The following is a 23,890-nucleotide window of genomic DNA, read 5'->3' as shown; positions in this document are numbered from 1 at the left end:
ATGTTGTAGATTTTCTTTTCCTTTTATAAAAAAAAGTACGACATAGATATGATTAATAAAATGGTAATACAATACATGTAATAAAACATATATAGTACAACATATATAATACACAATATGATTCATTTTCGATTGCATACCACTAAATAATGACACAACGGTTAATATTAAACTTCCAAACAAAAAAACAAAAAAAAAAAAAAAATCATAATTGCTGCTCTCTGTAGCTTATATTACGGTGATAATTTTTCATTTACGAAAGATAAAGCAAATGTCGTTTTTCAAATTATAAAAAATTCTTAATTTGAATTTTATAGATATTTTTTTGAATTCTTTTAAACTATGGTTTTTTTCTTTTTTTTTTAAAAAGGAATGTAAACCAACCATTTATAAATGAGCTACATAATTATGTAAAAAAAAATAAACCAACTTTATAGTTGAAATGGCTTTTAGTTGAAATGGCTTTTAGTTGAAATGGCTTTTAGTTGAAATGGCTTTTAGTTGAAATACCTTTTAATTTCTTTCCCATGCTATTGTGCAAAACGTTAATTCGTAATAAATGAAATATTATAGTAATATGGTGTAATAACTGAGGGTTATTAAGGGCAATTTTGAACAAAAATGGAATGTCTTATAAATGTTCCATTATAATATGAGAACGATCTTTTTGCACCTTGAACGTAAGAACAATATATCAAAATGGTGAGGAAGCCAGCATAATGTATTTGTATATATATATGCGCATGATGTACACATCTTCGTAACTCCCCCTCTGAACGTTTTGTGATTTACTCTCAATAGTATAACTTGCAGATATATTATCTACTTCCTTGTGGTCTTTATTTTTGTTAGAATTATTCTTAAAATATTTTTTTTTTTTTTTTTTTTTTTTGTGAACTTTTCACTTTCCAATTGCGCAAAACACTAAGAGTTTACCAATATTTTAATTAATTTAAAATCGTCATATATATATACATATACATGTATAATATATATAAATGCTTAGCACAACTTTTTGAACTTTCGCTGTTAAACAACTCAGCACAAAGAGAAGTGCCCCGTTGTCAAAATAACTTTTTTAAAATTTATTTGCTTATTGAGTGCTTTGAATATTTACAATTAGATCTTTAATAAAACACTTAAAATAAAGATTTCACTGAATCCTGCTACCCCATATATGTATATTGTGTATATATAATATCCACTCCTACGTGCATTCAAATGGGCAAAAGTAGTAGATTAAAATAAGAAATAATACTATGATAAAAGGAAGGAATTAAAAAGCACATTTAAAAAAAATAAATAAAATAAAAAATAAAACCAGTATTCCAAAATATGGAAAAACGTCAATATTAGTGTTTAGTGTTAAGCAGCATATACGTATACATGTGCTTTTTATTAATGTCATTGTTTATTTTGTATTATTTTGTATTATTTTGCATTATTTTTTATTATTTCGCATTATATTTGTATTATTTTGCATTATTTTGCATTATTTTGTATTATTTTGTATTATTTTATCTTATTTTATCTTATTTTATCTTATTTTTTCTTGTTTTTTCTTATTTTTTCTTTTTTTTTTCTTTTTCCCTTTTTTACTCGTAACCTTTAAGAAAGACGATTTGTGCGTGCTCTCCACATACATGAACATATTATGAAAAAAAGTGAACAGTTAAAAAATTAAATAATCAAATAATCAAATAATTAAATGACTAAAAAATTAAATAATTAAATAATTAAATAATTAAATAATTAAATAATTAAATAGTTAAATAATCAAATAATCAAATAATCAAATAATTAAATGACTAAAAAATTAAATAATTAAATAATTGAATAATTGAGTAATTAAATAATTAAAAAATTATATATTTATTCCTTGCGCAAATTTGAAAATATGATAAACAGTAGGCATGCAAATAAAAAGTTACATACGTCTAAAGGAGGGAAAAGGCCCGCTCCAGTTACCCCCTTAAGAGAAAGTAAAATAAACGATAATCTTCTCATTTATAGAAAAAATAGACAAACAAAAAATTACGAAATAGGAGAAAAAAAAAATAATAAAAATATACTGGAACTTCTGTTATACGAAAAAGGGCACGACAAATATGTGAACACCATTTCGTTTTTAAATAAAAATAAGCGCATATTAGTCAGTAGCACAAATAAGAACAGTTTATGTATCACAACGGGGAGTTGCAAAAACGATGGTGTTAGGGTGTATGAGGAAAAAAAAGAGATAAACTTGCACCCCCGTTTTGAAAATATACGTTTACGTAATAATAACAATAATAAGCTCAATAATAGTCATAGTAAGGATAATATTTCTCGTATACAAACGAATAAACGGGGAAAAAGCTCATGCAAATTAATTCACATAAATAAGGAGGAAAATCGAGGGAATTGTAAAAAATGTCCTGAACAACTTTTGAAAAAAAAAAATAATGAACTCATACTTGATGAAAAAATAAAAAAAAAAATACAGCATTGCAAATATTATGCGAGTAAAAATGATAATAATAGTTCGAGCTTAGATTTAAAAACAAATAAGACAATAAAATATGGCAGTCTTAAAAATGAAAAATCGGCTAGGAACAGATCTACAATGAACAAAAAAAAAACAGACACGTGTGGAAATTCGCGTGTAAAGAAGAATTTGTGGGATATGAGAAAATTAGAAGAACACAAATTATCCGTTAGAACAAATATAAATTTGACATATAACAAATTTATTGAAAATTCAAGTAATTGTTTACCCCATATTGAACATAAAACAAGTGATCAAAAGAATACGCTCAAACATTATGAAGAGGAAAAAAAATGTAATATAAAATCTGACCATGTTCAGGAAGAAAAAGAACGCGTATGTAATGTAAATCAAAAAGAGGTAAAAAATAACAAAAATGGGAAGCAAATACGGATGAACATCCATCAGAAGTTCTCAAAAAATGTGCACAAATGTGAAATAAGTTACACACAAAAGGGATCAAATCGGAATGTTAATTTAAAAAGAAGCATAGAAAATAAATCATTTACAAATGGGAATACTACTGACAACAGTAGCAAAAATATAGAGTCTTTAACCATAGAAATACAAGTACCCAGTCATAGTAACCATGTGAGTGAGTGCAGAGTGAGCACCATTCTTCTAAATAAACGAAGGATGAATGGGGAGGAGATGGAAAAATTAATATATCAAAATTTGGTAAAGGAGCACAAGGGCACCCTGGGTACACAGCTCAAAGTGGGGGCCACATCGAGATGTAACGTGCCAAGCGGGAATAAGCTAATTGGAAATATGTCAAGTGGGAGTAAGCCAAATTGGAGTAAGCCAAATGAGAGTAAGCCAAGTGAGAGTAAGCCAAGTGAGAGTAAGCCAAGTGAGAGTAAGCCAAGTGAGAGTAAGCCAAGTGAGAGTAAGCCAAGTGAGAGTAAGCCAAGTGAGAGTAAGCCAAGTGAGAGTAAGCCAAGTGAGAGTAAGCCAAGTGAAAGTAAGCCAAATGAGAGTAAGCCAAGTGAGAATAAGCCAAGTGAGAGTAAGCCAAGTGAAAGTAAGCCAAATGAGATTAAGCCAAGTGATAAGATAAGGATATGCAAAGAGGCACCTAAAAACTGTCCAAAAAAAAAAAAAAAAATTGACCGAAAAAATGAGTACCAAAAAATGATTGCAAACAAAATGTACAAAATATTGATCGTAAAAAACAACAGTAAGGAAGTGGGAAATTACATAATAACAAGGAGAATTGGTAAGGGGACTTTCGGAAAAGTTTGCCTGGGTATTCATATGCATACATACGAAATGGTGGCAATTAAAATATTAAATAAAAATAAATTGCTAAACTTAATTAGTTATGATAAAATAATGAAAGAAATAGAAATACATAGAAAAATTGATCATAATCATATATGCAAATTTTACGAAGTACATGAGAACAAAAATAATTTATACATGATTTTAGAATATTTGCCGAAAGGTGATTTATTAACATATATATATGAAAAGAAAAAAATTAATGAAGATAGTGCAAGGACCATATTTTATCAATTAATAAGTGCTATAGATTATTTACATAAAAATAATATAGTTCATCGAGATTTAAAGCCAGAAAATATTTTATTAGATTATAATGAAAATGTTAAATTAATAGATTTTGGTCTTTCTACAATTTATAGGAAGAATAGTTTATTGACAACATCATGTGGATCTCCTTATTATACATCCCCTGAGATTTTATTGGGTAATAAATATCATGCTGAACTGACAGATGTATGGTCTCTAGGTGTTATCATTTTTTTACTACTTAACCGAAAACTACCCTTTAATCATAATGATATACATAAACTATTCCAGACAATTATAAAAGGTATATTACATTTCGAATTGCATGTTTCAGTAGATGCAAAACATTTAATTCAAAATATGCTTAATGTGAATTTTAAAAAGAGGTACACTTTACATAATATTAAAAGTCACATATGGTACACTAATCATAATATGAAGAAAATAAAAAATATTATGTACAATTCAGAAAAAGGATGTAACTTAATGAATTGTAATACTTGTTTATATAAAATTATTATTGAAAAAGGTACTTACTACAACCATTTGATTATAACTAAAATTTGTAAAATTTATAGATTAAATCACAATACCGTATTTAACGAAATCAAAAATGAACATATGAATTTCATCAAAACAGCTTATCATCTTTTTCTAAACAAAACTATTAGAATGATATCAAAGCATAACTACTTATATTCTCATTTTGTTCTTGTCCATAAAAATTCGAATTCTTTTTCTCCAAATACCTTGGTACCTCCTCTTAATCATGATAAATTTATTCCTAATGTTTCCTCCCCTTCGTATAATTTAGCTGATAATAATTTATCTAATATTTTACATAATCCAAAAATTATTTGTCCTTTTAACTTTTTTGATCTCAACAAAAATAACAGCTATCATATATTAATCCAGAAATTGTTAGATCAACAGATAAATCATACAGATATATATGGCAATGATGATAAATCAAGCAAGAACACCAGCTTGGTAAGCTCGACTCACAAAAAGGATAGTGTCCGTGGGGGAAATAGGTGCACTTGTGAATGTACTGGTAATTGTACCGGTAGATGCACATGTATGCATATAACTAAATGTAGGTATACATTGTAGACAACCACACAAGTTACACAAAATTAAACGCTTTTTGCAAACATCGTGAAACGATTTCGAAATCATTATGGGGTCGAAAAAGTTTCCTACCTATGTATTATAATACACAAATTAGTGCTTATAAATATGGTTCTAAAAAATGCACGCCAAACAGGCTCAATGGACAAAGCGCATATAATCAAGAAAATATGAAGAACAACACTACAGGGTAAAGTACGAGTTACACAACAAATAGAAACATAAAAATTATAATAGACATACCCAGTGGTTGCAATGCATATCAGTTACTACTGTGGTAAATGTAGTAATAAGAACAATATTAAGAATAATAATAAGAATAATAATAAGAATAATAATATTTATTATTATTATGATAAAACGGTACTACTTTCACCGGAGAAGATATAAACAGACCGGATAGAAGTACTACCAGCACAGTTAGCCGTATTAGCCGTAATGTGCGAAGTTAACAAGAGCCTACAAAAATGAGTAGACGCGTTATGAGTACATTGTAGCAATTAGTAAATATGGGAAAAAGGCCCAAAATGGATTGGGCTAAAAATTAAGAATCAAGATAACGGAAATATATATGTGCGCGTGTATCAGTAGATAAGCTTATCAACCTATTAATGTCTATCCATGTAGTATCGAAATGAAATATAAAAATAAAAATACAAAAAAAATATAAAAAATTCCAGTTCGAATGTTAAGGTAAAAATATGCGTTATGCGTTGAATGACAAAAAGAACGAAACATTATGTAGCTTCTATTCCAAAAGAGCATATCGCCCAGAGAAAAAAAACTAAAGAAATAAATTTGGATGTATACATATATATATATACATATATATATATATATATATACATATATGTATATATATACATGCACATATATGTTTATGTAATGACGAATAACCCTTTATTGAACACTTTTCAGCGCCCTGTTTGCGTCATACTGGACAAGGTAGTACGAAGTCGAAAATCCTTAAACAAATAAAATACCGCAGCAAATGGTGCACATATTTTATGGTAAAAAAAAATGAATAATAATATTACATGCAAATGCAAAAGTACCTACGTACGTATGTAAAGAGGAAGGTCCGTGATAATGTACCTCTTTTTTTTTTCTTTGAAAAAAAAAATATATATATATATACATTATATTTATGCAGAATATAGAGGAAAAATGTATATGCACAATATGTATGCAAAACAATAAAGCTGCCTTATATCCGTAAGGTGGAATAATAAGAACACATTTTCTCCAATTCATATTTTTTTTAAAACAAGTAACACTATTTTCTGAAGCTAAAAAATTTAACAAATTGTATTATTTTAAAAGCATAAATAATAATTTTATACCCTGCCCCAATATATATATATATATATATGTAAACTGTACCACTGGTACTTTAACTAAATACGTAATTTTACATACATATTATGACTTCAAAAAATATATGCACTATTTCACCAATAATTGTATAATCTACATGTGAAAAATTGTACATGTGTAAAATATGGGAAAATAGAGAAGTTTTCATTTTTTAATGTAGCTCGTTTATTATTTTTATTTTGTACAGTATCTTATTTTTCATATGTTCAAAGGTAATAACATGCTTGCAAATTGGGTAATTTCAAAAAAACAAAAATTTTATTATATATACATACATATATACATACATACATGCATACATACATGCGTACATACATGCATACATACATGCGTACATACATGCATACATACATGCATACATACATACATACATACATACATACATAAGTATGTATGTTGTTCTTTATCTCTCTTATATATAAGAAAGCTGTAAAAAGAAATATAACATTAACTTATCGCTTAATTATTTAACACTGAACCAATTTGTTCCTAAACTCTTTTTTGCAATTTACAATGACGAATACTACATATATTATTTAAAAAAATTTATTCGATCTCTCAATTTATGACTTATATATATATGTTACTCCTTATTCCTATAAGCATCTTTTTTAAAAGGTCTATATTCACAATATATATGTATATAAACATATATTCATATTTATAAATTTCGTAAAACACTTTCAATTTTTAAAATTTTCCTTTTTCTACGTTTTTTTCATGAATGAAACCAATACTATAAAGAGCAAAGGGATTTCTTTAGCATTACTTCAAAATATGTATATAATAATATATACAATAATATAAATAATAATTCGTAAACTAATGAGTATATAATATATTATATTTATACAAAAGTATATATATATATATATATATATATATATATGATAATTCATATATATAGTGTACATAATATATATAAGTGATATATAATAAATGCATTTATAAACATGTATAACTGCACAAGTATATTTACATATATATATATACATATATATGCATATCTACACGTTATTATATATGTTGTATGTATATATTTTTTTTTATCCCATATATTTTGCTTCATAAATAAATATCATCATCTTTGAATTATCTTGGCCTTAAATGCACTATATGAGGAGAAATTGGGAGAAACTTCCTAGGAATTTTTAATTTTAAAAAATTTTGTTTCCGATACAGATTTAATTTTTTTTTATAATCTGCATAAGCTAGTATAATTACTCGTACATCTATTAGTACATTCATTTGTACATCTATTAGTTCAGTACATTCATGCGTACATCAATTATTACAGTACATTCATTTGTACATCTATTAGTTCAGTACATTCATGCGTACATCAATTATTATAGTACATTCATGCGTACATCAATTATTATAGTACATTCATTTATTCATTCAATTATCCACTTTATATTTATTGTTTAAGAGTCCCACTGGAAACTTTTTCTTTTATTCATTATTCTATGCATTTTTTAGCTTTTGATTTTTTTTTTTAAGTAGAAATTAAGTTTTCATGTAAGAATTATAAAAACCTGTTTTAATAGAAAAATTTTACTGAAAAAGTTCATCATTTTCTCACCAAAAGAAAAAAAAAAAAATAGAAATATTTTGTTTTATATTTTTTAAACAGTTTTAAACTATTTTTTACTTTTTTTTTTTTTTTTTTTTTACCTTTTTATATTGTTTTATATTGTGTTACATTATTTTATTATATATATATATATATGTATGTATGTATGTATATATGTAGGTATAAGTACATTAGAAAAAAAAGGAATATTTGTGAATATTATATTAATTGTAAATCTACAATACATAATATTATTATTTTTGATCTTGTAAATTTCTCTTTATATTGTTATAGATTATTTTTCTTTTTTATATAAAATATTTGATTAGGTACTTTTTTAGCTTCTTTTTGGGCCAACTTTTATTACCTTTGATTTGATTTTATTTTTTTTATGGATAATGTATAAACTCTTCTTTGCTTGTGGAAGTATATAATATATCAAAACTCAAAATTTACCTTTTAATTTTATTTTAATTTTAACGTCAATTTAATTTTACTCTTTTGAATTTTTCTCAAATTAAATAATACCACTAAGCAAAAAGGTGAACAAGGGGACAAGTTAATCGCAAGAACTTCTTGTGCATATGTAATTATATACCATATATTGAATATATATTTTATATATTATGTATGTACATGTTATATATATTTATATATATGTATGCATGAGGTGTTCATTTGTGCACTCTCTTAAAAATGGAATTGTAGCCAATATTTTACCATTAGTTTGCTATTTTTTTGCTATTTTTTTGCCCTTTTTTTACCATTATTTTGCCATTGTTGTGCCATATTATACCACTACTTTAGCACTGTTGTTACCATTATTGCTGCTACTATTGCTACAACTGCTATAACTATAAAAAACGCGCAGTACAAACGAGCCTTCTAAGTTTATTATATATATATATATCATATATATATGCTATTATTTTTTTCATTTTTTTTCATTATTTTTCATTATTTTTCATTATTTTATATTTTTTTTTTTTTTTTGTAAACATGCGTTTAAATGCGTTTGCATACACACTTTTCTCGTTAATGGTATTCCATTTAAATTTCTTATATAAAGGGAATAGGATAAATTATGTTTCTGCTTGCATAAACGTGATACGTAATTTCAGTAGTAGTAAGGCAAACAGTATAAATAATATAATTAATACAAACGGTACGAGCAGTGCGGGGTGCACCAACAGTACTAACAGTACGAACAGTGCGAACAGTGCGAACAGTACAAATAACTTCTCAAATGACTTTAACAACAGAGATAATAATTTTGATCTGAGTAATCAAGAAAAGATAAGTGGCAATTTTTTTAAACAGAAATTTCGTAAAATAATTGAGCAGAGTAACAAATATTTAAGCGAAGAAAAGAAAGATCATACTGGCGAAGAATTATACACAATGAACAGTAGTAGTAACAACGATAACACAATGATGAAACCATATATGGAAAGATTAAACGAGTTAAAAAAGATTATGAAGGAAAAGAAGATTGACATGTACATATTAATAAATAATGATGAGCACAATTCAGAGATAATAAATGATAAAGATAAAAAAATATATTATTTAAGTAATTATAGTGGAGCTGATGGAATTTTAATAATAACACAAGAACAGAATATATTATATGTTAATACATTGTACGAATTACAAGCACAAAATGAAATAGATCACTCTGTATTTACACTTAAAATTAGTAGAATAACAAATAAAGAGGAGATATTTGAAACCATATCTTCTCTAAAATTTAATAATGTTGCTTTTGATGGAAAATGTACTAGTGTTTCCTTTTACGAAAAATTAAAGACTAAAGTAGAAGATACTTATCCAGATAAAACTATTGAAGAGAAAGTTATTTATGAAAAGGATTCCATTGATGATATCACAAATAGAGATAACTTAATAAACTTTTTAATTTTAGAAAAATCATTAGTAGAAATAAAAATTCCGCATGATACGGGTGATAAAAGTATATATATTCATGAAAGAAAATTCAATGGTGCGTGTGCAGGAGAAAAAATTGAAAAATTAAGACAACATTTTGCCTTTGATAATAAAGTAGTAGATAAATTATTTATATCTGAATTGGATGAAATAGCATACATTTTAAACTTACGTGGATATGATTACAAATATTCTCCCTTGTTTTATTCATATCTTTATTTTGAATTTAACCGGGAAAATAGCGATTTTGATAAAATTATTTTGTTTACGACATCGAAGAATTTAACTCCTGGAGCTATTAGACATCTAAATACCATTCATGTTACTGTTATGGAATACGAAACAGTTGTTGAGTATTTGAGAGATAATGTATCATCAAAGACGAAGCTTAACAAGGGTGATAGTAATAATGATTCTGCTACGTCCACTGCTCTAACGGCCAACAGTAACAGTAGTGTTGTTGTAACAGGTTCACAGCTGAATAGCAGAAGGAACAGTACGGAAGAGAAAACTTACGAAATATCGTTGAGTCCATTTATCAATTTAATTATATATATGCTTTTTGATAAGGAAAAAATATTGCTTCAAAAATCTGCAATTGTGGATATGAAGGCTGTGAAGAATGATGTCGAAATTGATAACATGAAAGAAGCACATGTGTTAGATGCTTTAGCATTGTTACAATTTTTTCACTGGTGTGATGAAAAAAGAAAAACGAAAGAGTTATTTAATGAAACCGAAATTTCTTTAAAAAATCAAATAGATCATTTTAGATCAACAAAACAAAACTTTTTATTCCCATCCTTTACAACTATATCAGCGATAGGATCAAATGCTGCTGTTATTCATTATGAATGTACAGAAGCGACAAATACAAAAATTTCACCAAGTATTTATTTACTAGATTCAGGAGGACAATATTTACATGGTACGACAGATGTAACTAGAACCACTCATTTTGGTGAACCCACAGCAGAAGAAAAGAGAATCTACACGTTAGTATTAAAAGGACATTTACATTTAAGAAAGGTTATCTTTACTAATTATACGAATTCAATGGCACTAGACTTTTTAGCAAGAGAAAATTTGTTTAAACATTATTTTGACTATAATCATGGTACAGGGCATGGGGTTGGTTTATTTTTGAATGTTCATGAAGGAGGTTGTTCCATATCACCAGCTGCTGGTACACCATTAAAACCTTCTATGGTCCTTTCTAACGAACCGGGATATTATATGGAAAATAAATTTGGTGTTAGAATTGAAAATATGCAATATGTTATTAGTAAAAAAAGAACAGATAATAATTTAGAATTTCTGTCCTTTGAAGATTTAACCCTTTATCCATATGAAAAAAAATTATTAGATTTTTCTATCCTAACTACTGATGAAATAAGAGATATCAATGAATATCATGAAACTATTAGAAAAACGCTCATGCCAATTTTGAAAAAAAATCCAACAGTATATGGACAAGCAATAGAAAAGTACCTAATAGAAATTACCGATCCAATTAAAATCAATTAGTTCACCATTGTCTTTTTCGGCCATCTGATTTCCCATTTTGTATATTTTTTTTTATCGATTTATATTTGTGCACATTATAGTTTTTATTATTTTTTTTTTTATTTTTTTTTAAATCGACATATGTAGTATATATATATATATCTGTACATTTAAGAATTTTTTTTTTTTTCATTCGACTTATATAATAGTATATATATATATATATATGCATATAGCTTTGATTTTTTTTTTTATTTTTTTTTATTTTTATGTTCCAAAGTGAGAAAGTATAAAAGGAAGTAGGTGTAGTGTGTCTTTACTAGAAATGCGTCTATGTACATGTTTGTGTTATATATATACGTATACGTTTATTCAATACACCCAGAAATACAATTTATGCGTATATTTACAACATTTGTTATTTATACTTGTGTGCGATTATACCCCTGTGTGGCTTTATAAATTATAACGGTAGGTGCCATATTACGCAGAAACTGCATGGAAAATATTCCATTATTCATATGCATAAATGTACCATATACACGTTTACACGTATATATTTTTTTAGAAGACATTTTTTTTGTATGTCATACCTTTCTTTTAAAAGCTTATATAGCGTGCATGCAAACAACTGATATATTTAAGGTGCACAATACCATTTAAGCAATATTTTTAAGCGAATATATATTTTTTCTTCCATTTTCGAAGAGGCATATTGTTTATATAATGAACACTGGGGTGGAGGACGAAACGAACTAATAGTATAAATGCACTCCTTTTGGAAAACAATATTTTTAAAACAAAAATGAAAAAGTAATATTTTATTATTTTTTGTACATGTGTGGGAAATTTTCTTTTTTTCTTGGCCATTTCTTTTTTGGCGTGTGGAAAAAAAACAAGTGGTAAAAAATGCCATAATTTGACACATCGTGATACAACATTAATAAATGCATAAAATGCACATGCTATGAAAAAAAAAAAAAAAAAGTAATAAAATTGTACAAGAAAAATTTGTATTTTAATTCCCCAATTTGCAAGTAAAAACACACAAAGTGTTAAAAGAATAATATTGCTAAATAGAAAAAAAATGAAACGCATAATAAAAAAGCTGATATTTTTGATATGGTTTTATTGGTCATATCACAAACCATTACACATATAAGCGAAAAGAAAACAGAAGCAGCAGCTCGCAAAACTTTATATAAAAAAGTTCATTGTATTTTTAAAACAATAGATATATATAAATGCAAAACTAAGAGGAAATAAAAAAGGTGATCATGAAAGACCAAAATTTTCGTTCTTATTTTTATAAACATTTTTTCTCTATATATTTTTATTCAAATATCAATTCTTTCTTTCCTTTAACATTAACTGTTCAGGAAAAATTTAAGAGAAAATATTCGTTACGTAAATAAAAGCAAAAAGCAAAACCCTTTTTTAAAAAAATATACAATATTTTTAGACAAAAAAAAAAAAAAAAAAAAAATTAGTGTCCTTGCATGTATATATATATATATGTCCATATGCATATTTAAATGCTCTCACAGCATTATTAATTTTCAGAAAAAAAGTGAAAATTTTTGTTTTTGTTTTTTTTTTACTATAAATAATGATGTTATTATATTATATACCCCCGTATCGTGCTATGGCATAAAATTTTATAACAATTTTACTTAATTTTGTTGGATCATTTTATAAAACCAAAAAGATTTTGACGTGTTTAATTAATATATATTTCAATAATATATTTTTTTATATAATTTTTCAAGAAATTTAATTTAATTTAATTGACAATTGATTATTAAGCGCTACTGGCTCACTCCATTTTACATTATACCATGTTTATTATATTTTTTTATGCATATATATAATAAATATACGCATATAATACTGGTACAAAACATACTAACATTTATGTTGTACGTACAATTGTTTTTACTACATCATTTATGTACAAATTTTCTGAAGCATCCAATTGACTTTGTTAATTTATTTTTCATTTTTTCCGTACAAAAATAAATATAAAAAACGTTATAGTTACCAAAAAATTTGGTTTTCATTATATATATATATATATATATATACAATATTCTATGCAATGCAACATTCATTCATTTGCATTTAAATTTTTTTTTTATCAAATTATCACTCATATTACAATTAAAATATATTTTACTTTTAATTATTTTTTGTTTTACTTCAAACATTTAAAAGCGTAAATTTATAACGTTTTACCGCAAATTTATTTTTTTTTAATATTCGTACCTTTTTTTTTTTTTTTTTTTGTGATTATTTTGTTTATTTATGAAATGTTCATATTTTTTACGTTAACAAGAAGCAAAAAAAAAAAAAAAAAAACTTAACAGTTCAGGTGTATGTGAATTTTTTACCGTATTAAGTGAAAGCTACTTAGTTTACATTTTAAAATATATGTAGCATAGTTTTGTACATATAAATATATACTTTATATACTTTATATACCCATGTATATATATATAAATACGTGCATACGTTAATACAAATTAATGCAGATGAATGGAAACTTTTGCTATTTTGCTGCTTTAACACGTATATTTACATTACAAGTTATAAAAAAATGAGCAGTAAAATTTTTTCTTTGTTTTGTAAAAGGAATGGGGGATCATTATATGGAAGGTTTTTAAATGCAAATAGTACGAATAACTGTTGTTACGTAAATACACGGGGATATAGTGATAATGTAAAAGATCATTTCCATAAACCAAGAAATGTTGGTTCTTTTGACAAAAATGAAAAGAATATCGGTACATCCATAGTTGGGAAGGCATCCTGTGGAGACGTTATAAAATTGCAATTAAAAATTGAAGACAATGTAATCAAAGACGCGCGTTTTATGGCATTTGGTTGTGGCTCGGCTATTGCTAGTAGTTCATATGCAACAGAATTAATAAAAGGAAAAACGATTGACGAAGCCTTAAAAATTAAAAATAATGATATAGCCTCCCACTTGAGTTTACCACCTGTCAAAATCCACTGTAGCTTATTAGCTGAAGATGCAATAAAACATGCTATTAAAAATTACAGAGAAAAAGTAATAAGCTGATATATAAATATATTTAAGGAACATATATTTTTTTTTTTTTATATGACAGGGTCTAAATCGTATTACAACTATATTTAATTTTTGCACACGTAGGCAGCTAGATATTGTTAACAAAATAACACGCTTTTTTTTTTTTCTTTTTTTTTTTTTCATTACATATTTAGCTTTTTTTTAATATGATATCCCAATGTTATGACCTTATATTATTTCACACTTAAAAAATACATTCCTCAATTTCCTACATTTTTAAATGAGAAGGAAATATAAAATTATATTAAAATAAATACCATATATTAACAGTACAAAATATGTGTAATAGTATGTTTTTTCCTTTTTCTATTTAATTCGACAAATTGAAAGCGATGTGTCAAATATTTATTGGTTATTTGGTCATTATTGTAGGAATTCTACATATTGCTGTTTGTTTCTTGGAAATGCCCCTACAACAAATAAGTCATTAAGGGGCATTTTTTTTATTTAACTACTTTTTTATGTACAACATATAAAAAATATTTGCAACTATACATACATATGTAAAAGCAGATATATATACATATATATATATATATATATTTTTACGTATACCTCCTTTTACGTCATTTTTTATCATTTTTTTTATGCATATAATATTTTAATAAGACGTTTAAAAAGTAAGACTTTATAAAATTAATATTCAAAAAACTTTTTTAAAAATTTAAAACATGTGTATCATAAATTTTTGACAGCAAAATTGTAAAAAACAACGAGGCTAGAGTGACTTTTAAAAAAAATTAGCAGGAACTTATAATACATTTAAAAGAAGAAAAAAAGGAAAAAGAAACAGTATAATTTTGCTCTACTTTTGAATATATATTTCATTATAATAAGTTCCTGGCTGAGCAGCATAATAAATGATGAAATAGTTCTTCGTAGGTATATCAATAAAAACAAACGCAAAATGGTTATGCACAAATATGTGCGTATATATATGTACACATGCGCACTCGCGGGTGATGCATGTCCTGGCTGATAAAAAATACCCCATTACCTTTAAACACGTCTTCTTTTCCTTGGCTTGGATGAATTTAATCCACATTTTGGTAATCTAGGTTCATGTATAATCTGAGTAATATTTAAGTTATTAGCATACATTGCTTGTAAAACAGTTTCAACTCTCATAATTCTTCTAAATTTTATATCAATTGAAAAAATTCCAAGTCTTCTACATTTTTTAGCTATATTTTCTCCAATCCTATAAGCACATCTTTCACTTTGCTGTAATGATTTTGTAAATCCAACATTACCAGCAAAGGAACCAAATATGGTTTTGTAATTTTTACTTTTGTTTATAACTTGAATATGTACATTATTTTTCGATGTTGTAATAACAGCTCGAAAGGAATCAGTTGGTTCTATTATTAAGTTATTCTTATCTCTATCTATATTATGAAATTCTTCTCTATCCCCAAATAATTTATATCTTCTTTTATGACCTTGACAATTTTTAAGAGTCTCTCTTGTAATATTTTTTTTTTTTTTATCTTGTTTTTTCACCACATCCTTCAAATTTGTTATCGCTTTTACTGCTTCATCTGACAAGGTTGTATACCATTTAAATGTGTTACTACTTACTTTTGCTAAGCCCATTGAACATGTGGTTCCACATTTCTTTATCTTATTGCAGTCCGCTAATATATCACAATTATTCCTTAAAAAAATATCTTTTCTGATCAGAGTCATAACTTTTAACATCATATAAATTTGTTATAAAAAAATACCATACGAAAAATAAAAATTGGTGTAATAAATGACCTTCTTATTTTCCTGTAACAATTTCATTATTAAGTGTGCGTAGCTCATATTCACCTGTATACATATATGTATTTAACTATTTATGCACGTATAATGGGCACGCACAAATGTATATGTGTGTATGTATCATATACGATAAAAAAATAAAAAAGGTATAATTCGTTCATACATCCTTAACGGTGAGCTCAGTGAAGTCTTATATAATGTGCATCAGCTTTTATGTATATATGCATTGTATATATACGTATACACATATTTGTTTTTGATACTTATCCCTTTTTAAAAACTAGTTTTTACATGCACTACACTTTTGCAGTTATAACCTCCTTACCTCTTACCTTACTATTGGATTATTTTCCTCTGATACATTTTTAATCTTATCTAATAAATTTTTTTTTTTTTTTTTTTTTTCTTGTCCCCTCTCTTTTTACATATACATTCAAAGCACATAAAACTTCATCTATGATCTTTACTTTTTCTATTGCAAAAACAAAATGTACATACTAATATGTTAATACATAAAAAATAAACGAAATGAGCCCCTTTTCTATTTTTACGTGTAGATGGTAAGCAATGATTTGCTTCTTCGTAAAATGGGTACTTCGACTAGACTATTGTGCAAACGTATATTATGGGTATATATGTACATATATACATGAATATATTTACGCTTCTATAAATTCATGTGCACAGTAAGGTTGTATTATACATGTGGCTGTGGGGAGTCATTATGATAAAATATTATAAAAAAAAAAATAAAAATATATATGGATACAAAAGAAAATATTGGTAATTGGTACACATAAAATACCCTATGTTTTTCCCCTTTCTATACATTTTTTTATTTTATGTTTGCAAATATAAAGCAAAAAAATTCGAGTATTTTCCTATGTTATTATCATATGCTCATGATAATTATATGTCCTCTTTTAAAAACTCCCTAAGATGAGAAGTGAACATACAAGTAAACTTGCTAACATATATAGTTGCATACAAATATACGTTAGTGCATATTTAAGTACATACATACATACATAAATACATACATACATACATACATAAATACATACATACAAAAATACATACATACATACATACATACATACATACATACATACATACATACATACATACATACATACATACATACATACATACATACATACATACATACATACATACATACATACATACAATACATACATTCATACAATACATACATTCATACATATGCACTATAATCTCCAACATAAGCTAGGCTTAAAATAATATTGATATGAAACGAGTCAAATGCACTATTACGTGCATAGTTCAATATGCACTTTTATATGTTTGATTAAACGTTTTAATGGGCGTATTTCTGAGCACGCAATAATAGTATTACCAAGGTTTATCAGTGCAGGTATTTTTAAAAGCCCTGCTGAAAGAGCACTAAAATTAATGCTAAACAGCAGCTAAAATCAATACTAAACAAGGACTTAATGCTGAAAGGCCATTAAAATAATAGATAAACCTGACATCGAGCACTTCATGTAATAAATACGTGCAATTAATTTTGTTGAGAAAAATATTTTACTCCAAATCGCGGCAGTTAAAAATATTTACTTGTAGATCACCTTCGATATTACAAAAAAAAAAAAAAAAAAAAAAAAGTAGAAGGAAAGATACATTTTAATGAATTCTATATAATTCAAAATTAATTAACAAAATTTTTTAATTAAAAGTATTGAAGCTACTATTGGTAAAAAATTGCTGACAGTTGAAGTATATATATATATATATTTTTTTTTTTTTTCCCCGCTCAAATATAGAAGCAGCAGTAATGAGGAAGATATAACTCCCCGTATATGAAAATAGAACTGCGATAGTTCCCTATGCACAAGTTTTTCAGCATACGTACAAATATATACGCATATACACATATATATATGTAAATATGTGCAAGCTCATACATGTGAAATATTCGTATTTACGTATATTCATATAAGTATGCGTACATGTATATAGGGGCACGTGCAAAGGGACCATCTGGATCTTTTTTCCTATATTAAGGAGTAGATCTAAGCACATAAAATTATAAGCTTTTTCACAGGAACATATATGCTATATTAACACATAAATTAGCATAGATATTCCCCGTATATACTTTATTGTAAGAAGATATTGTTTTCCTTGATTTTTATCAACTTCACTTGCACGTGGAGATTGAAAAGCGCTTGTTCCGATATTTCCCAAATATTCGCAAACGTTCGGCGTTTACGCATATAGTTATATATACAAATAAAGCTATACGTGCATACATTTGTGTACGTACATACGCAGCTATACGTACACATTTAGCTGTTCCCTCACGCGCATATACATATATATATATATATATATATATATATCCATTCTTGACCCCTTTTTGGTACCAAATGGCGGGTGTGTGCGACATTGGGCTGGTGGGGTTAGCCGTGATGGGTCAGAACCTGAGTCTGAATATAGCGAGCAAAGGATTCAAAATAGGGGTGTACAATAGAACATACGCAAGGACGGAAGTAACTTTGAAAAGGGCAAAGGAAGAAAATTTAGTTATTTATGGATACAAAACATTAGAAGAATTGGTAAATAGTTTAAAAAAACCCAAAAAAATTATATTATTAATAAAAGCAGGACCAGCAGTGGATGAAAATATAAAAAATATTTTGAACTTTTTTGAGAAGGGGGATATAATTATTGATGGTGGAAATGAATGGTATTTAAATTCAGAGAGAAGAATAAAATTATGTACAGAAAAACAAGTAGAATATTTAGCTATGGGTGTTAGTGGAGGTGAAGCAGGAGCAAGATATGGTTGTTCTTTTATGCCAGGTGGTTCAAAATATGCATATGACTGTGTTCAGGATATTTTAGAAAAATGTTCAGCAAAAGTAGGAACCTCCCCTTGTGTTACTTATATAGGACCCGGATCATCAGGAAATTATGTCAAGATGATACATAATGGTATTGAGTATGGGGATATGCAATTAATATCTGAGAGTTATTATCTTATGAAACATATTTTAAAATATGATAATAAAAAATCATCAGACGTTTTTAAAAAATGGAATGAAGGTATTTTAAATTCATATTTAATAGAAATAACCTCCAAAATTCTTAATAAAAAAGATAACTTAACAGATAACTATTTAGTAGATGTAATTTTAGATATTGCAGGAGCGAAAGGAACGGGAAAATGGACTATGCTTGAATCCATTGAAAGAGGTATACCTTGTCCAACCATATGTGCTGCTCTTGATTCTCGTAATATAAGTGCATTCAAAGAATTAAGAACAAAAGCAGATACATATTTTAGCACTGCATCGAAGGTAAATAATTTAAATGGAGATAATAACTTAAATAGTAATGACCTAATGAACAATTTTGAAAATGACTTACTAAACGCCTTATACTGTTGTAAGATAATCTCCTACACACAAGGTTTATTCCTATTAAGACAAGTCTCGCGTGAAATGAAGTGGAATTTAGATTTAGGTGAAATTTCTAGAATATGGAGAGGTGGTTGTATCATTAGAGCAGTTTTTTTAGATCGTATAACTAAGGCATATAAAAATAATAACAGCTTAGAATTATTATTTTTAGATGACGAATTTGCTGAAGAAATGAAAAACAAATTACCTTCTTTAAAAAAAGTTGTTCATATCTCTACCATGTGTTCCATTCCTATCCCTGCAATCTCAGCTAGTCTAGCATATTTCCAAATGATCACTTCGAAGGATTTACCCTTAAATTTGGTACAGGCACAGAGGGATTACTTTGGCTCTCACACATATAAGAGAATCGATCGTGAAGGGGATTACCACACAGTGTGGGATTGATGCGATATACCCAAAATACGAGTTGCTCATTATGCTCCATTTAATATCGTTACATATGTGAATACGTCATTGCTTGTAAAAAATGTTTTGGCATTCTTCATTTAATGCTCGCATATTTATTGAAAACAAATTCTTTTGTTAGTATGCTAGCCAAAATCACTCTAAAAGTGTCAGTAGAACGGCTCAGGAATTATTGCAAACGAGTTGTATTGTCCATATGAGTTGTACTTTTCAAGCAAGGGTATTTGTTTCAAACGTTGATTTTGATTGAGACCATATGAACTCAAATGTAAAGGGGAAAATGCATACGCACATATATTTATGTACATACATATACATACATATATATACGTACACATGTATATATAAGTATGCATAGATGCACGTATTTATATATGTACGTACTTAAGTATATATGTGTGCAAATCTCCAAGCAATATCGCGATAAACGTATGCATGTGTAAAGACCCTTTTTGCGCATTTTAGAAGTCATGTGAAAGAATAACAACACATCGCGCACTATTTATTTAGTGTTATGTTTCTTACGTTCTTAAATAATTCAAAATGTGTTAATTATTTTTTATTTTTAAAAATGGCATATACATACATCATGATGCATACATGTGGAGCTATTCATATATTCATCTTGCACATTTTTTTTGCTTATTCATTTATGCGTAAGATATGCCTTAGGCAGTCAGCACACTTTTCAGCAAAGTGCACATGTAATAATTTAAATTTCATTTTTTACCATTAATGATGTATAATTAATGAAGCACAGATAATAACTCAAAAATATTAACACGCAGTTAACAACATATACATCTGTGATATCCGTGTGCACTTTTCTTGAAAATAAAGCCCGGACATTTCCCCATTTATTATTTTTGCAAAAATGTAACACGTTCTACTTACATACATACAAGTATCAATTTTCATATTATCATAAAATATTATTCATAATGTAGAGAATGTTATAAAACATAACTCGCTTTAAAAATGTGTAAATGATTTGTTTTTCCCATTAACAAGATGCATAAAACATTGGTATGCTTTTTGAAAAATGCAACATTATGCAATACCATAAATAAAAAAAAAAGGGCGTTCTTAATATGTTCAACAAAATAGGGATCATTTTTTTTTTTTTTTTTTCTTTTCTGGACATAAATTATACATCCAAAAATTGTCCATTATAAGACATAAAAAGAAATAATGTCCAAAAAAAAAAAAAAAAAAAATACGAATAACCGTGTAATACAATTGTGTACGTTGAAGTAAAATAATACGTAATATGACAAAATGAAAATTCATAGCTTCGAATGTTTAAAAAAAAGTCCGTATTTCTTTTTTCTTTTTTTTTTATTATTAAATAACGCAAAAAAATGCGTATGCGATACGTTGGTACTTTTCAAATCGTATAATACATACATGAATGGAAAAAAAAAAAAAATTATAAATATAAATATATAAATATATATATATATATATATATATATTATATACACTTGTACGCATATGCACGCACATCCTCGCTACTTCAATGATGAACCGTTAGAAAGAAATGTGAAATGCTCCTATATTTCTAGCATGTCCAATGTTGTTTACAAAAAATTTATAAAATTTGTTAATTGTTCGTTTTTGTTTTAACATGTTAGAAGTTAATTAGTTTTGTTAGACATTCTGTAATTTTTTCAAAGATTTGTGAAAAATAAAAACAAAAAAAAAAAAAAAAAAAAAATACATATTAGTATGCATTCTTGCGCAATTGTCTTTTTTATTTTTTAATTTTTTTTTTTTTTTACTTTTTCTGTTGTAGTTTTATATATATAGTTGTTTTATTCTTGAAATATGGTAACTCATTTGTCCTTATCCCCGCATCATTTTATCTGATTTTATTTACGTTACAATAATTTTTCCATCCGTTTTCTTCTCATCTTTTCTTTTTTTTTTCTTTCCTTTCCTTTCCCCTTCTTTCTCATTACTGTTCTGTCTTCCCAATTCTTCCTTTTTTTTTTTTTTTTTCCTAACATTTGCAAAATGGATAATTTGCTGTATTACGTCCTGTTGCAGAACAACAGCATCCAACCTATAATTGTAAGACAACCATCGGCTGTAATTATCCATACTCAACCAAAACTACCTGTCACTTTGGACTTACCACCGCAGAATATTATTTTAAAGAGTGAAGATCCACAGCCTATAATAGTACGACAACAAAACCCGAATATCATAATTCAGAAACCTTACCACGAGTTTTACAATAATAACAGTGCTGTTAACAATCACTGCAGTAGTGCTAACAATCACTGCAGTAGTGCTAACAATAGCTTCGGTAGTGCTAACAATAGTTTCGCTAGTGCTAACAATAGTTTCGCTAGTGCTAACAATAGCTCCAATGGTGCTAACAATGGTAATATCAATTTTTCGATAACTGAAAATGGTAAGTTAAATGACCTCAGTGCTACTATGTATAATACTAATACAATAGAACAGGCAGTTAAAGAGAATATAAACGGAATAAATACTATTCAACATATTGCCCCATTTGATCCCTCATACGTATATAACAATCACAATGGTATATATGAAAATAAAGCAGTACCTACCGACAGTGTGTATTATGGCAATGTTACTCTAAATAACGAAAAAGATTACACACCTTACAATACGATTTTATATGAGAAAAAACATGCTGACTATGTTAATATCCCTTCGAAATATTAGAGGCACAAGGGAATGTACTAATAGTAAGAACAAAAATAATGAAGCGAGATTAAGCGAATTAGAGCGAATTAGAGCGAAATAAAACGAAAAATATTGAAAAATATCGAAATTGCATACATTAATATGCACATAAATGGTCATATTTGAGCGTTATTAATAAAATTGACTTGTAGAATAAATAAAAAAATTTGTTATGTACTATATTGAGATTTTTACTCAACTCCAAAATTTAATAGGCAGAATTATTTTGTAACGTACGGCAACTGTATGTGTTTATTTAAGCAAATTCGTACAATATATACATACGTATGAACGTATGTATGTGTTGATACCCATTCACTTTACTCCATATTAACTTGCAGTTTGCACACCCTAGAACCAAAACACTCGCAATAACAGGTATTCCAAAAAAGTGCAAACATTTAAAGAAAATAAAACTGTTTAATATTATGTGAAGAGACAGAACCAAGTATCCAATTTTATGGGGGTGCCGCTCCAGCATAAACACTTGTGTACAAGAATGTAGAAGTGGAAGATGAAGAATAACCTACAATTTTTTTTTTTTTTGTGAGAAAATAAATGAGCGTTTTAAATGTAATAAATTAATGAATTAATATATTATGAATGTTTTTTTTTGTTAATATTATTGTTACTGTTACTGTTACTGTTACTGTTATTGTTATTGCTATTATTATTATTATTATTATTATTGTTGTTGTTGTTGTTGTTGTTGTTGTTGCTGCTGCTGCTGCTGCTGCTACGTTATCTTTTTTGTTATACGAAAGTATCATTTTTAACTGTTTTTATATTTATCGCATTAACTAATAAATTGGTTA

General features: G+C 26.9%; 6 protein-coding genes across 6 annotated transcripts; 5 read left to right on the top strand and 1 right to left on the bottom strand.

The window, feature by feature from the left end:
- Nucleotides 1-1,897: 1,897 nt before the first annotated feature.
- Nucleotides 1,898-5,173, top strand: KIN (serine/threonine protein kinase KIN, putative; the record flags this gene model as incomplete). Its single annotated transcript, XM_029006859.1, has 1 exon — nucleotides 1,898-5,173. The coding sequence occupies one exon, from the start codon at nucleotides 1,898-1,900 to the stop codon at nucleotides 5,171-5,173; it is 3,276 nt and encodes a 1,091-aa protein (XP_028863306.1).
- A 4,009-nt stretch (nucleotides 5,174-9,182) lies between these two features.
- Nucleotides 9,183-11,618, top strand: APP (aminopeptidase P, putative; the record flags this gene model as incomplete). The annotated part of the gene is made up of 1 exon (XM_029006858.1): nucleotides 9,183-11,618. The coding sequence occupies one exon, from the start codon at nucleotides 9,183-9,185 to the stop codon at nucleotides 11,616-11,618; it is 2,436 nt and encodes an 811-aa protein (XP_028863305.1).
- Nucleotides 11,619-14,193: 2,575 nt separating this feature from the next.
- ISU (iron sulfur cluster assembly protein, putative) lies at nucleotides 14,194-14,679 on the top strand (the record flags this gene model as incomplete). The annotated part of the gene is made up of 1 exon (XM_029006857.1): nucleotides 14,194-14,679. One exon carries the CDS (start codon nucleotides 14,194-14,196, stop codon nucleotides 14,677-14,679), a length of 486 nt encoding a protein of 161 aa, XP_028863304.1.
- Nucleotides 14,680-15,708: 1,029 nt separating this feature from the next.
- Nucleotides 15,709-16,410, bottom strand: PmUG01_12062400 (mitochondrial ribosomal protein S11 precursor, putative; the record flags this gene model as incomplete). The annotated part of the gene is made up of 1 exon (XM_029006856.1): nucleotides 15,709-16,410. One exon carries the CDS (start codon nucleotides 16,408-16,410, stop codon nucleotides 15,709-15,711), a length of 702 nt encoding a protein of 233 aa, XP_028863303.1.
- A 2,477-nt stretch (nucleotides 16,411-18,887) lies between these two features.
- On the top strand, nucleotides 18,888-20,330 carry PmUG01_12062300 (6-phosphogluconate dehydrogenase, decarboxylating, putative; the record flags this gene model as incomplete). Its single annotated transcript, XM_029006854.1, has 1 exon — nucleotides 18,888-20,330. The coding sequence occupies one exon, from the start codon at nucleotides 18,888-18,890 to the stop codon at nucleotides 20,328-20,330; it is 1,443 nt and encodes a 480-aa protein (XP_028863302.1).
- Nucleotides 20,331-22,367: 2,037 nt separating this feature from the next.
- On the top strand, nucleotides 22,368-23,054 carry PmUG01_12062200 (conserved Plasmodium protein, unknown function; the record flags this gene model as incomplete). The annotated part of the gene is made up of 1 exon (XM_029006853.1): nucleotides 22,368-23,054. The coding sequence occupies one exon, from the start codon at nucleotides 22,368-22,370 to the stop codon at nucleotides 23,052-23,054; it is 687 nt and encodes a 228-aa protein (XP_028863301.1).
- Nucleotides 23,055-23,890: the final 836 nt, after the last annotated feature.

This window comes from Plasmodium malariae (genome assembly GCF_900090045.1).
Source record: "Plasmodium malariae genome assembly, chromosome: 12".
NCBI lineage: Eukaryota > Apicomplexa > Aconoidasida > Haemosporida > Plasmodiidae > Plasmodium > Plasmodium malariae.
Note: the sequence above shows the minus strand (reverse complement) of the source record. Positions and strands in the feature narration are given on the sequence as shown.